Source organism: Lampris incognitus, chromosome 13 (genome assembly GCF_029633865.1).
Source record: "Lampris incognitus isolate fLamInc1 chromosome 13, fLamInc1.hap2, whole genome shotgun sequence".
Classification (NCBI taxonomy): domain Eukaryota; kingdom Metazoa; phylum Chordata; class Actinopteri; order Lampriformes; family Lampridae; genus Lampris; species Lampris incognitus.
The window spans coordinates 35864146-35879440 of record NC_079223.1 but is presented as its reverse complement, the minus strand read 5'-3'; the positions used below and the strand labels follow the sequence as shown (position 1 = coordinate 35879440).

At 47.1% G+C, this 15295-nt stretch overlaps 1 protein-coding gene across 7 annotated transcripts in view; it reads left to right on the top strand.

Moving 5' to 3' along the window:
• Positions 1-4926: 4926 nt before the first annotated feature.
• LOC130122420 (serine/threonine-protein kinase MARK1-like) overlaps positions 4927-15295 on the top strand; it is a 47679-nt gene continuing 37310 nt past the window's right edge. For all 7 annotated transcript variants that reach the window (XM_056291330.1, XM_056291327.1, XM_056291328.1 and 4 more), the window contains exons 1-2: positions 4927-4977; positions 8677-8877. In XM_056291330.1, coding sequence (XP_056147305.1) covers positions 4927-4977; positions 8677-8877 — 252 coding nt within the window. The remainder of the gene's footprint in view (positions 4978-8676; positions 8878-15295) is intronic.

The window sequence follows — 15295 nt, the reverse complement described above, 5'->3', positions numbered from 1 at the left end:
CAGGGGGAGTTCTCAAGGAGGGCTGAGAGGTGTTTTAATGGCAGGAGAGAGTGTGTGTGTGTGTGTGTGTGTGTGTGTGCGTGTGTGTGTGTGTGCGTGCGTGTGTGTGTGTGTGTGTGTGTGTGTGTGTGTGTGTGTGTGTGTGTGTGAAGAGGTGAGAAATGAATAGTTTTATTGGATGGCATTTGAGACCGGAAAGATATAATGAGATGAGGTCACCTGTTAACATTGGCAAAAGTGCCACCCGAGGGTGGCATAACACACATGGGCATTTACAGTGAGACACACACACACACACACATGCCCGCACAAACACCCCTCTTACGAGAAGAGGAATTCATCCACGTCAAACAAGTTTGCAGCACCACCCATTCATGCGTGCATGGCTGTGTGTTTTGTGCATTTGTGTGTATGCGTGTTGTGTCATTACGGTGAACTCGTTTTGGTACGGCTGTGCAGCCCGGTGCCACTGCATGTGGCGGCTGAACACATGCCAGCTTGTAAACAGTGCCTGCCTCTTACTCAACCGCAGATGTAGTTTCAATCCGCCCTTCAGTCAGGCTGAAAAATGAATCCTGGAGGTCCATACCTGTGTGATTACATTCTCTAATTACACTCCAGAGCGGTAACTCTTCGATGACTAAATGAGACGGGCCCTGGGGGTGTCGTGAATGTAATTACATCCCTCCAATTAATAGGCTCGTTCCTCAGAGACGGGTTCGTTACAAGGTGACACACCTGACTGTTTATCTCACCGGCGGGGGGGGGGGGGGGGGCTACAGTATACAAATTCCCGGGATCATTATTAGGAAAAAACATGTTCGGGAGAGGTGATAATTATCTGCAGCTAGAGTAAACGTGTTGCCTTTGATGATATATAAGTGGGGGGGAAAGGGGGATCTTTCTTTCTTGGGATTGCCTTCTGTGCAGGAAAATACACAACGTGTGGTATTTATCAAGCGCAGCAGAGGTGAACGGTGCCAACTGTCGGACACGCAGTACATCATATTAAGTCAAAGCAAGCTCCATGAAAGTGTTACCCTATTTAGAGGAGGTTGAGAAGGATCAGCCTGTTCCCATGGCAGCCGGTATATACACACACACGCTGGAGAAACGCCACGCTTTCCAGCAGTTGCTGAAAACAATAAAGGGGTTAAGTGGAGAGCAATAGGTTACGGCTGCAAACAGGGAGCATACCAACACAAACACGGCACTGAGTGAGTGAACCGTGGCACAGCTTTGTTGTCAGAATAATAGATTGCCCTCTCTGTTATTTGGAGGGGTGCAGAAATGATGCGACCCAAGCCAAAGCGATGACATAAGATCATGTACTCACAACGTGCATCACCCACCACCTCCCCCAGCCCTTGTGCCACATACACCCCCCCACCCCACTATACCGGGCTGCAACATACCGCTAACAGGTCAGTTCTCATCACCTTCCGGGGGCTGTGACCGCAGTGTAGTGGGATAATCTAAACAAGCGCAATGAAAAGGCCGCAGTTTTACAACTCTCACTAAATCTTGGGATTCTCACATACACCCCTCACTCCCCCACCACCTCCGTCTCTCCCACCCCTGTCATCTCACATCTGTCCTGGATTTTCAAGCTGGATGATCCACTTTTCATACTTTCCACTTTCCCTCCCATCCTTCTCCATGTAACCCCAGAGTGACTGAGAGGAAGAGAGAGAGAGAGAGAAAGAGGGGGAGAGAGAGAGAGCGCGAGAGAGAGCGAGAGAGCGTGTGTGCATGCCTGCATGCGTGCTTGTGTGACAGAGAAAAAAGACAGGCAGGCGAGGGGGGAAGCAAAGGGGGTGGGTGCAGGTCTCGGCTGACGTGCCAGTCAGTAATACTTTTCCTCAGGTTGAGGTGTGCTCACTGGGAGGGCGTGTCACTGTTGGAAAACTCTGTAATGAACAGAAGGCTGGCTCTCTGCCTGATCAAATTCCTCCGCTCCCTCGTATCTATCTCTCCTTCCAAAAATGTTCAGCATACCAGTGGGTTTTATTGACTTGTCAGAGCAGACAGGGTCGAGCAAGCTCTGCCTTGTAAGGTGTGCACCTAACAGGTTTCCGAAGCAGGAATCTCAGATGATGACCTTTTTCTCTCTAATAACTACCCTTAAACTACCCTTAACCTTTTTTTCTTTTTTTTTTAAACTGACATTTGTATTTGAAACGCCTCACAATAAATGGTAAATAATAACAGTTGTTGGGAAAACTGGGAATTCTGATATTGGGTATGCAGTTTTCAAAGGTTTTCTCAAATTTAACCAGGTATGTCCACTCACCATCTTGTACTGTAAAATGAACAATGGTAAGTAAACTGTTTGCATGAGCCCCTCTACCTACGAGATACTCCCCTCGATCTTGGAAGGGAGGACTGTTGGTTCACCGGCAAGCAAAGGCATACTTATTATATTTCTCTCACTTATGCAGAACATGTGCAAACTTTTTTTTTTTTTTGCACTGGAAAACATGGCTCGACTTTCACTGGCGAAATTGAGTCAGGAAACAAAGAGGGAGGATAAGGCAGCATTGCTGACAGATGCAGCACCACTACATATGGAGCAGATGGCCTTCTACTCTCCTGTGTTGAGTTGAACCCATCCTCTGTCTCTGTCACTTCACTCGTTCTCTGTCGTTCACCCTCTGCCCTACGAAGTACAGTCGACTGCGCAGCCATCCTCCTTGATTGGCTGTTAATCGTCGCCCCAGTCTGATGGTCACTTGTGAGGGCATGCAATTACATTTGGCCCTGGGTGAACATGCCCTCATTAAACCAGTGTGATTGCCCATTACATTCCAGAGAAGAGTAGTTTACATAGGTACAGTATGCTGATCCTAGACCGGCACAGTGTGCTCTGTGGATGCATCGGCACTGAAGAAAAATAATCCTGAGGCCAAAAGCTAAAAGCAGATTATGGGTGAAAACCCGAGATGCATTCATTATTTTTGCAGCAGGCTCGCCTTTCCGAGATAACAGTAACACAAAAATAAAAAAAAGAACTTGCATTAATTTCACATTTCGTCCCGTAACTGGATAATTTTCAGACAAACAGGGGGTAGACTGCAATTAAATACAAAACAGCCGATAACCTTACACAGCCACATACCTCACCATTAGCAGTGAAAGGATGTGTCTGGCCGGCCTGGTTAGTCATTTGTTAGGGCCCGAGGGGATACGATCTGCTATGTTGGGACCTGATCCATAACGGAATCAGATGCAGAATTCCAGAAATGCCCATCTACATGCCAAGATTCAGTACTGAGCCTTTTGTGTTCAGTTGGACTCTCTTATCTATTTGCATTTTGTTCCATTATCTTTGGCCGAAGAACGATTTGAAGACACAACATTTTTATATGAAATTTATCTGCACATAATAACTGATTCTTGGGAGTGGGGGCAAGTGGAGTCGGCGGTCAATGGAAAATAAACTACAGATTCCTTGAAACCACAAAAACAGGCCTAATGTTCTAAATGGCTTTCAGGTTCCATATCCATCAGTTATTGTGATAAGTTACATTCATGCTGTGTCCATTGTTGTGGTTGGGGCCTCTCTGCTGTGTGAGACAAATCATGAAACACCGTTGGAGGGGACACCCTCTGCCTGAATTCCATAACAATATTGCAGAAACAAAGGAGGCATGACATCTTACACAAGAGATGCAGAGTATTGCACATGAAATCCCATTGCACCACTTGCTTTACCAAAGAATGGGATGTCAATAAAATCACATGGAAAAATAAAGATGGGGGTAACTGCTTAATCGTCTGTGCAATCATTTTAAGCATTAGTTATTTAGGACTCGAGCCCAAAACGCAGCAAATGAAAAGGAGGTAAACCCTGACACCTCGTGGACAAATTGAAAATGTAACTCTCGACACCCCCCCCCCCCCCCATCCTAGGTTTCTGTTATCATATGAATAGACAAATCAAGTTATCCAGCCCTCATAATGGACGGTTGATATTCAGCTATACTGACATATTATTTCTCCTCTTCGCAGTCTTGGGTCTGTAAAACTGGTGCGCAGTACCAGAACTGGCCTGAAGAAGTGTAAAATTGTAATGCTGTGGCATTCCAACAGATGGCAAAGTCTGCCCAATTTATCCGGTATCACACAGGCCTCATCCGTCAGCAAGGCCTCGGGTGATAGAACTGGCTGCAGACACATTAGAAAAAAAACCAAACTCATAAACTGAGTTGACCAAAGTATATCTTTGTATGTATGAATTGCCCTAAATGGGTCTCATGCCCTTCCACTTAGACGCTATTACATACTGGTATATTCGGAGGGAAAGCGCCGCAACTTTTCCCAGCTGTGCAATTAGGGTAATTGTTTAGTGATTAGTCGAATAAAGTATCATAACCAGTAACCAGGGAGACAAAAGGGCTGTATGCAATAGGTGAGAGAGAGAGCGAGAGAGAGCGAGAGAGAGAGAGAGCAGAGAGAGAGAGAGAGAGAGCGCGCGCGAGCGAGAGAGAGATCCCTGCTCGCTCGCTCTCGTGTTGTGGGTGGTTAAAGATGCGCTGCGCTGCGCTGCACTGCGCTGCGCAGCAATAGACTCGTCCATTCCTCCAAACGTGTCCCAGACACATCTCCCCCGGCCTTACCCTCCTCTGCTCGGCTCCTTCATACATATCGTCCGCCAGACTACCTGAAGGGGGGAACTTGACGCTACAGGAAAAGCGGGATTTTGCGGGACCTTCCACACGCACTATGCAGCCGTAACGGGGCCGCTGTTTTTATTTGTTGTTTCTGGGGGTTGTCGTGTGGGGCTGTCCCCCCCCCCCCGGTGTCAGCCACGGACGTCAGACGGGACTACCGGGGATGTAACAGAGGTCCGTCTCCCTATCGGACTGCACCGTCTCTGCTCTGCCCAGCCTGCTGCACCGCTGAGCGGCCTGTGAGAAGCACAAGATGTCGACGAGAACGCCATTGCCGACAGTGAACGAACGTGACACTGAGAATGTAAGTGTTGTGTGCCGAGGACACCTCGGCCACATTTAGGGACCTTTTACACCCCCCCCTCTCGTTAAAAAAAGAAGAAGGGATTTTAGCGCACTATCGAGGCTAGGTTTATTTATTACGGCAGCGCGTTGGGGCTACGGGGTTGAAGCTTTGCAGAAGCACTGGACCAATGAGCAGCCGGGCTTTTATGACGGGCACAGGCATGGTAGCCTAGAATAAAGGACCGGGCAAGGAGGGTGCAGTATTGTCGTGCTTCACCTTCTGGCTTTTGTGCACAAGAAACTGCGTCTGGGCGATATTATGGCTTTACGGGCATACCAAGGTTGAGCCGGATCGCTGCGACTTCCAGCCCCGGTGTTGGTCCGTCATATATGAGAAAATAGTGCTACTCCCCTCGTGCAAACTCAGGGCATTTTCTAGTCCAGAGCGTCAGTATTTGGGGGATGGGAAGGGATATTGTCCTACTTTTCAATGGCTTGGTAGCATCGCAATGTGCCAGGCCCAGTACAACTACAATAAATCTACCGGGCCCTTATGGCTGCACACTCTCGCTCTCTTTTTTCCTTTTTTCAGGCAAATACATCATTCTGGTGCTACTGCAATGATAGGCTAAAGCAACACACAGACATACATTCATATTATGGCAAAACGGTGATTCGTGATAACCCATTCACTGTGTGGTGGAATGCACGCGCATCCACACACACACACACACACACACACACACACACACACACGCACACATTTTTAAAAAAAAATCTCAGACACAAATTCACAGACAGTATGATGAGACGCCTCATGAGAACTGAGTAAATGAGGACTTCATTATGTTGACTGGGTTTGACATATCTAGGTTCTTCTCATTTTCCTGAAAAGACGACAGGCACAAATGTGAGCCACGACTTCACCAGGGACCATATATTTCTATGTGACAACACAGTGGAAATCACTAGAAGCACCAATTCATATTCCCCGGGAAACAGTCCCAGATGAGAGAATCATCATTATACTTGATAGATTTAGATAAATGATTCACAATGCTGCTTTCATTCATTACAAACATATAAACCTATGTAACCACTAATACAAAAAAAGCCCTTTCCTCTTCCAGCTGCAAATACTTTACAATGGATTTAGGCTGCTTGTACCTACATCACTGTACAGCAATGGGATGAAAGCACCGTCAAATGACTGAATAGTCAGTATGGGTTATACCAACTTTACAAGGGCAAGATGATATTATGTCTGGTCACTGCATGCCACTGATAAACCATCACAGTTTGCTTTAATCTTAAATTATGAATTAGCTAAAAAAAAAAGTGCTAACCTAACCTCAGCTGTGTTGCGTTAGCTCACACAGACATACATGTTGCAGGGCTATTCAGCTTTTCCTCAGCAACACTTGCAGTAGCGGGCCAGCCTAGCATCCCTCCATTCCACTCCAGCACCCCAGCCTCTGGGCCCACTAGCTGACAAACTGCGTTGCATAAGAGTTTATTACTCAGAGAATCAAAAGGCTTTTAGTGCAGCGAAAGGTTTTGTCATTGGTATGTGTGTTCGTCTGTGCAGGTGTGTGTGTCATTTTGACAGCATGTTTCTGTTCTGCGAGACTAGTGACATATGTGTGTGTGTGCATGCGTTTAAATGTATGCTTACACATGCACATACGTGGCCAATGGATGAAAAAGCCGCATGGCAGTTCAGATTTGATGTAATGCTGATGAAAAGAAGAAAAGCTACTTAAGTCCAGACGTCCACTAGCAGCAAATATGAGAAAGACAGCTGCTCTGTCACAGCGGGAGCTACACCAACTCCCCTTCCATGGTTATCTGGGACAGTGTTTTGGTACAGTAGACAAAGTGTTGTTGACTTAGACTGGCACTCAATCAAAATCCCTCTGTCTCTATCAATCCCTCTCCCTCTGTCTTCCCCTCTCTCTCTCACCCCCTCGCTCGCTCGCTCTTTCTCTGTCACACACTTACACACAGACACTGGCGACTGTTTGGATCACGTGGCATGATTCCCCCCCTGTCAGGATGTAGGCTAGCCGAGCTGACATGCTCCATGCTGGGTGTAGCGTTACCCTGGTGAAAGGGGAGCAGGGGAGCCTGGGTAACCAGACCAAGGCTTTATTCTCTGGCTGGGTGTGGCATGAGGGAACAGTGGATCATGGGATCTTTGACCTGGAGTGACATCAGCAGCTATTCTGGAGGAGAGGAGCCAGACCAGAGGCCCTGTGTCCTCTATGCAGATTATATACTCGGACTGTAGCTAGCTATATCTAAATTCACCTTCATGCGCTGGCTCATACTGTGCTCTTTCATAACAGGTTCGCTTTTGTTGCTGGATTCTGTTTTTTGTCTCTGCATTTCCATTGACCTCACAAGGCTTTAGTGAGATTAGGAACAGAAATAGGAAGTTGAATCAGTTCTGCACATTGCACAGTTCTGTAAGATCCACTGATAGGGCTGGGCAATATTTCAATATTATTGACTTTCATCTGTCAATGTAGCATATTGGAATGAAATTGGGATACATATTTTTTTTTGTCTAAACTGTCAATAACGAGACTATTACTGAAAATTTCTCGTGAAATAAGGTCTGAAATATTTGAGGGAGTATTATTTGAAAACTAGTTTTAGTTTAATATACTTTACCAGACAAGTTCAATGTGATAAACTTAATTTGGATGCTTAAATGTGGTATTTTTGCATAGGTAAACAGATGTCGTGATATATACCGATATTGTGTAAAATTCCAATATGATTATTGTGATAATTTTCCATATTGCCCAGCTGGAAAATGTAGACAATATTAGGTTATTATGATGCTAATCACACAGGGAATATTGTTCAATATCAAAATTTCTATTATCAACTCGTCATCATATTGAACTGTTTGGTCATGTAAAGTATAATATCCAAGACTAGTTTTCAAAAAATACTCCCTCGAAAATTGCAGACCTGATTTTGTTTGAAATTTTGGGTAATAGATTCTCATTGTCACTAGTTTATAGAACAAAATTGTACATCACGATATGACCATTTTTGCAATTTCATTCCAATGTAATACCACTGAAATATGATAAACGATTATATCGAATTGTAGCCCAGCCTTAGTTTATTAGTTTATTGTGTTACCTCTCGTCATCCTTTTGTCATCTATCATTTTACCGTGTGGATGATAAGATATCTAGATTAAGAGGGAGGGAACCCGATTCTGTGTGTGTGTGTGTGTGTGTGTGTGTGTGTGTACGTGTGTGTGTGTGTGTGTGTGTGTGTGTGTGTGTGTGTGTGTGTGTGTGTGTGTGTGTGTGCCACATCACTGCATACACACGTGCACACATGAGGCACAAGCAACGTTGACAAACAAACCTTTCTGGTTGTGGAACCCAGTTAATGGGTTTGTTGCTGATTGCAGTGAGTGAATTTTCCTGTCTTGGCTCACACGTAGCTCCACTGCAGAGCCCTGCTGCACTGTGTGCACACAACCCAATATTTTAGTGCTTCAGCACCAGTAAGAGTTCTTATTAAATCAATGGGTCTGTCCCAACAGCCAGTAAAGAGCAGGCTGTAGTGTAAGTGTAATGCTTCGAGCTCCTATTTCTTGATGGAGTTTGGTTAGTGTTTAGCAGTTTGATATAACTACCAAACTGGGTGTGAGGATGTTGCTGATTTTCAACACGTTGCTTTCCTGCAGCACTCATCAGTGGATGGCTTTGTCGAACCCCCTGTCCCACCAACAAAGTCCGCAAGCCGCCACAGCCTGCCGAGATGCCGCAACTCTTTTACTTCCACAGAAGAACACCCCCACATCGGCAACTACCGTCTCCTCAAGACCATTGGCAAGGGGAACTTCGCCAAGGTCAAATTGGCACGACATGTCCTGACAGGGCGAGAGGTGAGACAACTCCTTTAAATCTAATTTATGTGTATAGATGGGTTGGGAATGGTGCGGTTGTCCATTTAAATCAGGGATGGCAACATGATCCAGAAAGGGCCAGTGTGGGTAAGGTCTTTGTTCCAACCAAGCAGTTACACACCTGATTCTACAAATCCAAGGTCTTTAGCAAAGACTATTGGTTGAGTAATAGAATCAGGTGTGTAACTGCTTTGTTGGAACAAGACTATTGGTTGACTTAGACTCAGGTGTGTAACTGCTTAGTTGGAACAAAGACCTGCACCCACACCGACCCTTTCTGGATCATGTTGCCCATTTATAATCATGTCGATTAGGGTTTGTTCAATACTAAATGTAAATCAGATGGTCCATATGATGGAAAAGTATCCTCAGTTTTTATGTTTGTATGTGTGTGATGGGTTGCAATGTTTGTTCTCATCTGCTGACCTAAGCTCAAACCCCATTTACATCCCATACAGTGGATGTTGCTGTTAGCAGTATTGCAATTTTAAAGCATCCAATGGAGAGAATGAATGTGTTGCTCTTGCTGCTCAGTCAAAGTAGTCTGACATTAAAAATCACTTTACAGCTCATTTTCATTTGCTCTTTGAAATCCTTTCACAAATCATTCATTCATTCAGTCATCATCAGCCGCTTCTCCGGGGTGGGGTCGCGGTGGCAGCAAGCTAAGTAGGGGCACTCCAGACGTCCCTCTTCCCAGCAATGCTCTCCAGCTCCTCCTGGGGGATCCCAAGGCGTTCCCAGGCCGGATTGGACATGTAGTCCCTCCAGCGATTTCTGGGTCTACCCTGGGGTCTCCTCCCAGTTGGCTGTGCCTGGTAAACCTCCAAAGGAAGGCGCTCAAGAGGCATTTAATCAGATGCTGGAACCACCTCAACTGGCTCCTTTCAATGTGAAGGAGCAGCGGCTCTACTCCGAGCTCCCTCCGGATGTCCGAGCTCCTCACCCTATCTCTAAGGCTGAGCCCAGACACCCTATGGAGGAAACTCATTTCAGCCGCTTGTATCACGATCTCACCCTTTCGGTCACTATCCAAAGCTCATGACCATAGGTGAGGTTGGGAACAAAGATTGACTGATAAATTGAGAGCTTTGCCTTCCAGCTCAGCTACCCCTTCACCACAACGGTCCGATACAACGTCTGCATTACTGCTGATGCTGAACTAATCCGCCTGTCAATCCCCCTCTCCATCCTACCCTCACTCGTGAACAAGACCCTTGAGATACTTTAATTCCTACACTTGAGGCAACAACTCATCCCCAGCCTGGAGGGGGCAATCCACCATTTTCCATTAGAGAACCATGGCCTCAGAATTGGAGGTGCTAACTCTCATCCCAGCCATTTCACACTCAGCTGCAGACTGCCCCAGTGCATGCTGGAGGTCGCGTTCTGATGAAGCCAACAAAACCACATCATCTGTGAAGAGCAGAGATGCAATTCTGAGGTTCCCAAAATGGACACACTCTTCACCTTGGCTGTGCCTTGAGATCCTGCCCATGAATATCACAAACAGAATTGGAGACAAGGGACAACCTTGGCGGAGTCCGACACCCACCGAAAACGTGTTTGACTTTGTGCTGAGAATGCAGAGACAGCTCTCACTTTGGTTATACAAGGGCCGGATGACTTGTAGCAACTGCCCTGATACCTCGTACTCCTGCAGTACCCCCTACAGAATGCCCCACGGTACATGGTCGTAAGCCTTCTCCAGGTTCACAAAACACATGTAGACTGGCTGGTCAAACTCCCATGCCCCCCTCAGCACTTCCGCAAGGGTAAATTGTTGGTCTATTGTTCCATGGCCAGGACAGAATCCGCATTGTTCCTCCTGGATCCAAGGTTTGACAATCGGTCGGAGCCTCCTTTCCAGCACCATAGAGTAGACTTTTTCAGGGAGGCTGAGCAATGTGATGCCCCAATAACTGGAGCACACCCTCCGGTCCGCCTTTTTAAATATGGGAACCGCCACCCCAGTCTGCCACTCCACAGGTATTGTCCCCGACCGCCATGTGACACAGAAGCGGCGTGTCAGTCAAGACAGCCCAACAATGTCCAAAACCATTCAGCATCTCAGGGCGAATCTCATCCACACCCGGCGCCTTGCCACCAAGGACCTTTTCAACTACCTCAAAGACCTCTGCCAGGGATATGGGTGGGGCTTCCCCTGAGTCTTCAGGCTCTACCGCCTCCACTGAGGACGTGTTAGCCAGGTTCAGGAAGTCCTCAAAGTGTTCTTTCCACTGATCGACAATATCTCCAGTCTGGGTCAACAGTTCCCCTCCCTGGCTGAACACAGCCTGAGTCAAGCCCTGCTTCCCCTTCCTGTGTTGCCAGATGGTTTGCCAGAACTTCCTTGAGGCCAACCAAAAGTCCTCCTCCATAGCCTCGCTGAACTCCCACACCCAATCTTTTGCTTCTGCGACCACCGAAGCCACCGCCCTTCTGACCTCCAGGTAACTTTGCTGCTTCAGGAGACCCCTGGGCCAACCAAGTCCAAAAGGCCTCCCTCAGCCTGACGACTTCCCTCACCGCTGGTGTGCACCAGCGGGTTCTTAGGTTGCTGCCTCGACGGGCACTAATGACCTTATGACCACAGCTCCTGCCTGCCACATCTGCAATAGAGGCTTTGAACATGGCCCACTCAGACTCCATGTCCCCAGCCTCTCTTGGGATATACGAGAACTTCTTCCGGAGGTGGGAGTTGAAGACCTCACAGACAGGGGCCACCGTCAGATGTTTCCACATCACCCTCACTACACGTTTGGGTTTGCCAGGTCTATCCAGCAGCCTTCCCCACCATCTGAGCCAGCTCACCACCAGGTGGTGATCAATTTACAGCTCTGCTCCTCTCTTCACCCGAGTGTCCAACACATACGGCCGCAGATCTGATGATACAACCACAAAGTCTATCATCGATCTTCGGTCTAAGGTGTTCTGGAACCAAATACACTTACAAACTACCTTATGTTCGAACATGGTGTTTGTTATGGCCAATCCATGACTCGCATAGAAGTCCAATAACAAAGCACCGCTCGGGTTCAGATCAGGGAGGCCTTCCTCCCAGTCACGCCCCGTCAGCTCTCTCCATTGTTGCCCACATGAGTGTTGAAGTCCCCCAGCAAAACTATAGAGTCCCGAGGTGGAGCCCTATCCAGGATACCACCCAGAGACTCCAAGAAGACTGGATACTCCAAACTGCTATTCGGTGCATAAGCACACAACAGTCAAAGCCTTCCCCCCAGTGACTCACAGTTGTATAGAGGCGACCCTCTCATTCCCCGGGGAGAACTCCAACACGGCGGTGCTCAACCGGGAACTTGTGAGTATCCCCACACCCGCCTGTCACCTTGGCCAACTCTCGAAAAAATAATGAGTCCAACCCCTCTCCAGGAGTTTGGTACCAGAGCCCATGCTATGTGTGGAGGTGAGCCCAACTATATCTAGTTGGTACTGCTCCACCTTCTGCACCAGCTCAGGCTCCTTCCCTGCCAGAGAGGTGACATTCCACATCCTGAGGACCAATCTGCGATGCTGGAAGTCAGCACACCCCGGTCCCTGCCTTTGCCTGCCCCCCGGCCTGCATTACACCCTAACCCAATGCTCATCCCTGCGATGTGCTGGGTCCACAGGGTGGTGGCTCCATGTTATTTTTTCAGGCTGGGCCCGACTGGGCCCCATGGGCCAAGGCGCAGCCACCAGATGCTCACCGGTGAGCTCCCTTCCCAGGTCTGGCTCCAGGAGGGGGCCCCGGTCTCACTTTTTTGGGTGAGGTGCTGTGACTTTGCTGGTGTAAATTCATTGTTTTTTTGGGAATCGCTCTCAGTCTGGCCCCTCCCCTGGGACCAATTTGCCTTGGGAGACCCTACCAGGGGCTATTGCCCCTGACAACACAGCTCCCAGAATCACCATGACACAAACCCCTCCACCACGTTAAGGTGGCGATTCTCGGGGGCTCTCACAAATCATATGTGCTTGAAAAGTTTGTTTCTTTTTCGATATGAGTGTTAGCTACATTTACTGGAAGTAAGGTTGGAGCCAGGTTGATGTTCCTTGTTCTGAAATTGAAGAAATCGAAATGTCTCCTGTCATGGCAATGTTGTACTTTACTTTGTAAGGTGTCTTTGTAAGGTCAAACCATATTGTACGCTCTCTCTTGCTTGCTCGCTTGCTGACAGTCACACACACAGACACACACCTGCACACACTCACACTGCTGACCTGTCAGAATGATCGACGCCCTGCTTTGGTGTGTCTGTAATTAAAGCTCCTGTTTCCACTGGCCAAAACTGTAACCTGCGGTGTGTTCACTGTCTCTGACCCAGCGGGACCCATAGTACATCATGGTCTTGAGTTTTTGATACTGCAGATTACCACTGTTGAGCACTGTTCCAGCATCCTATACTGTCGTGATTTACATCAAGCTTGGAGTCATCAATAGGCATGTTTCCATTCAACTGTCAAGTGAATATCAAGCAAACTTTTCTAAACTTGCAAAAAAATAAAATGTGAATTAGTTTCGTTTCCTTCGGATCTGTTAAGGCGAATAAAACCATTAATGTAGTTTTGTGTCCCTACTTCATGTGTCCATACTTCAACACCTGTGACAAAAAATGGATCAGTTGCATTGAAGAAACAGCTGATCATGTGATTAAATTCTATTTCCATCAGCCATTTGGCACATAAACTCTTTTTTTAACCCCCCCCTTCTTCTCCCCTATTGTACCTGGTCAATTTTACCCCGCTCTCTGAGCCGTCCTGGTCACTGCTCCACCCCCTCTGCCAGTCCGGGGTGGGCTGCAGACTACCACATGCCTCCTCTGATACATGTGGAGTTACCAGCCGCTTCTTTTCACCTGACAGTGAGGAGTTTTGCCAGGGGGACGTAGCGCATGGGAGGATCACACTATTCCCCCCAGTTCCTCCTCCCCCTCGAACAGGCGCCCCAATCGACCAGAGGAGGCGCTAATGCAGCAACCAGGACACATACCCACATCCGGCTTCCCACCCGCAGACACGGCCAATTGTGTCTGTAGGGACACCCGACCAAGCCGGAGGTAACACGGGGATTCAAACCAGTGATCCCTGTGTTGGTAGGCAACAGAATAGATAAACAGTTTTTTTTAACAAAAGCAAAAACCTCCTCAAGCGAGCATAAAAACTTTATTGCAATAGAATTTTTTTTGAACATGTATTTCCATCTAGCTTTTTCCTCATTCAAAACATCAAATTTTGCAAAAACTGGCATGACGGAGACCTCGCTAACATTTAACACCCTTAAATGCGAATGTCAAACAGGTGTTGGGTTTGTTACCTGCTAGTTCGTGAGAAGGTCAGGCACTTTAATTGTACAGCTGAGTGCCTTTGCCAGTTCATCAGAATGCACAGGCATGGGTCAGAGTAAGAGATAACAGGTGGAAAGAATAGAAGACTGATGCAATCTCACCTTTATCCCAGCACTTCGAGCCAGATGACCTGAACTCACAGCTAACAGAAAAGTATGGGTTTCTATACCAAGGTAACAAAAAGGATTTCATAGCAGAAAGAAAGGGAAACATAATACTAGATACCTCCTAGATAAACAGGCTGTGTCTTCTATCTGCTGAAGAGAGTGGTTGCTGTATGTACATCCTCTCTCTCTCTCTCTCTCTCTCTCTCTCTCTCTCTCTCTCTCTCTCTCTCTCTCTCTCTCTCTCTCTCTCACACACACACACATACACTCGCTGGCCTCCACTGTCGGCAAAACCAGTAACTACCATATGCTCTCGTCTACTAGCTACCTAATGATGGCCCAGCATGTCCTGTTTTTGTACAGGGTGACCTTGCACTAGACTCTGCCCAAGGTGTGCTGAGATCATGACTCCATTATGTTAAAGGGAAGAATGAGAAAATAAACAAAGAGGAGAGGAACACATGAAGCACCTCACTGCAATGTCTCTCCTTGTCCTCTACATACCCCATATGAATTTTCATGTTTTATTGTGTGTGTGTGTGTGTGTGTGTGTGTGTGTGTGTGTGTGTGTGTGTGTACCTCTGTGTTTGTGTAGGCCCTTTAAGAGCATATGGACCATGTGTTATCAACGTGCTGAATTATTAACAGTGATACTTACTGAGTTAACTGTGATGCTGACTTGACGTCGCCCTCCAGTCACTTGTGCAACTGAATTATTCAGCCTCAAATCCATTAGCAAGGGCACAAACACACGTACAGACACAGACATACACACATGCACACAAAACATACAAATACAATCACTCAGTGATGCATCTGATCCATAATGTGCAAGATTCATCATGTCTCACCACTTTGGAGAACAAAAAGGACCGAGTTAGAAGTTGAAACAATGGTGTGACACCAAAGGACAACGTGCAAGCTCAACCACCTTTAGGCAAGCATACA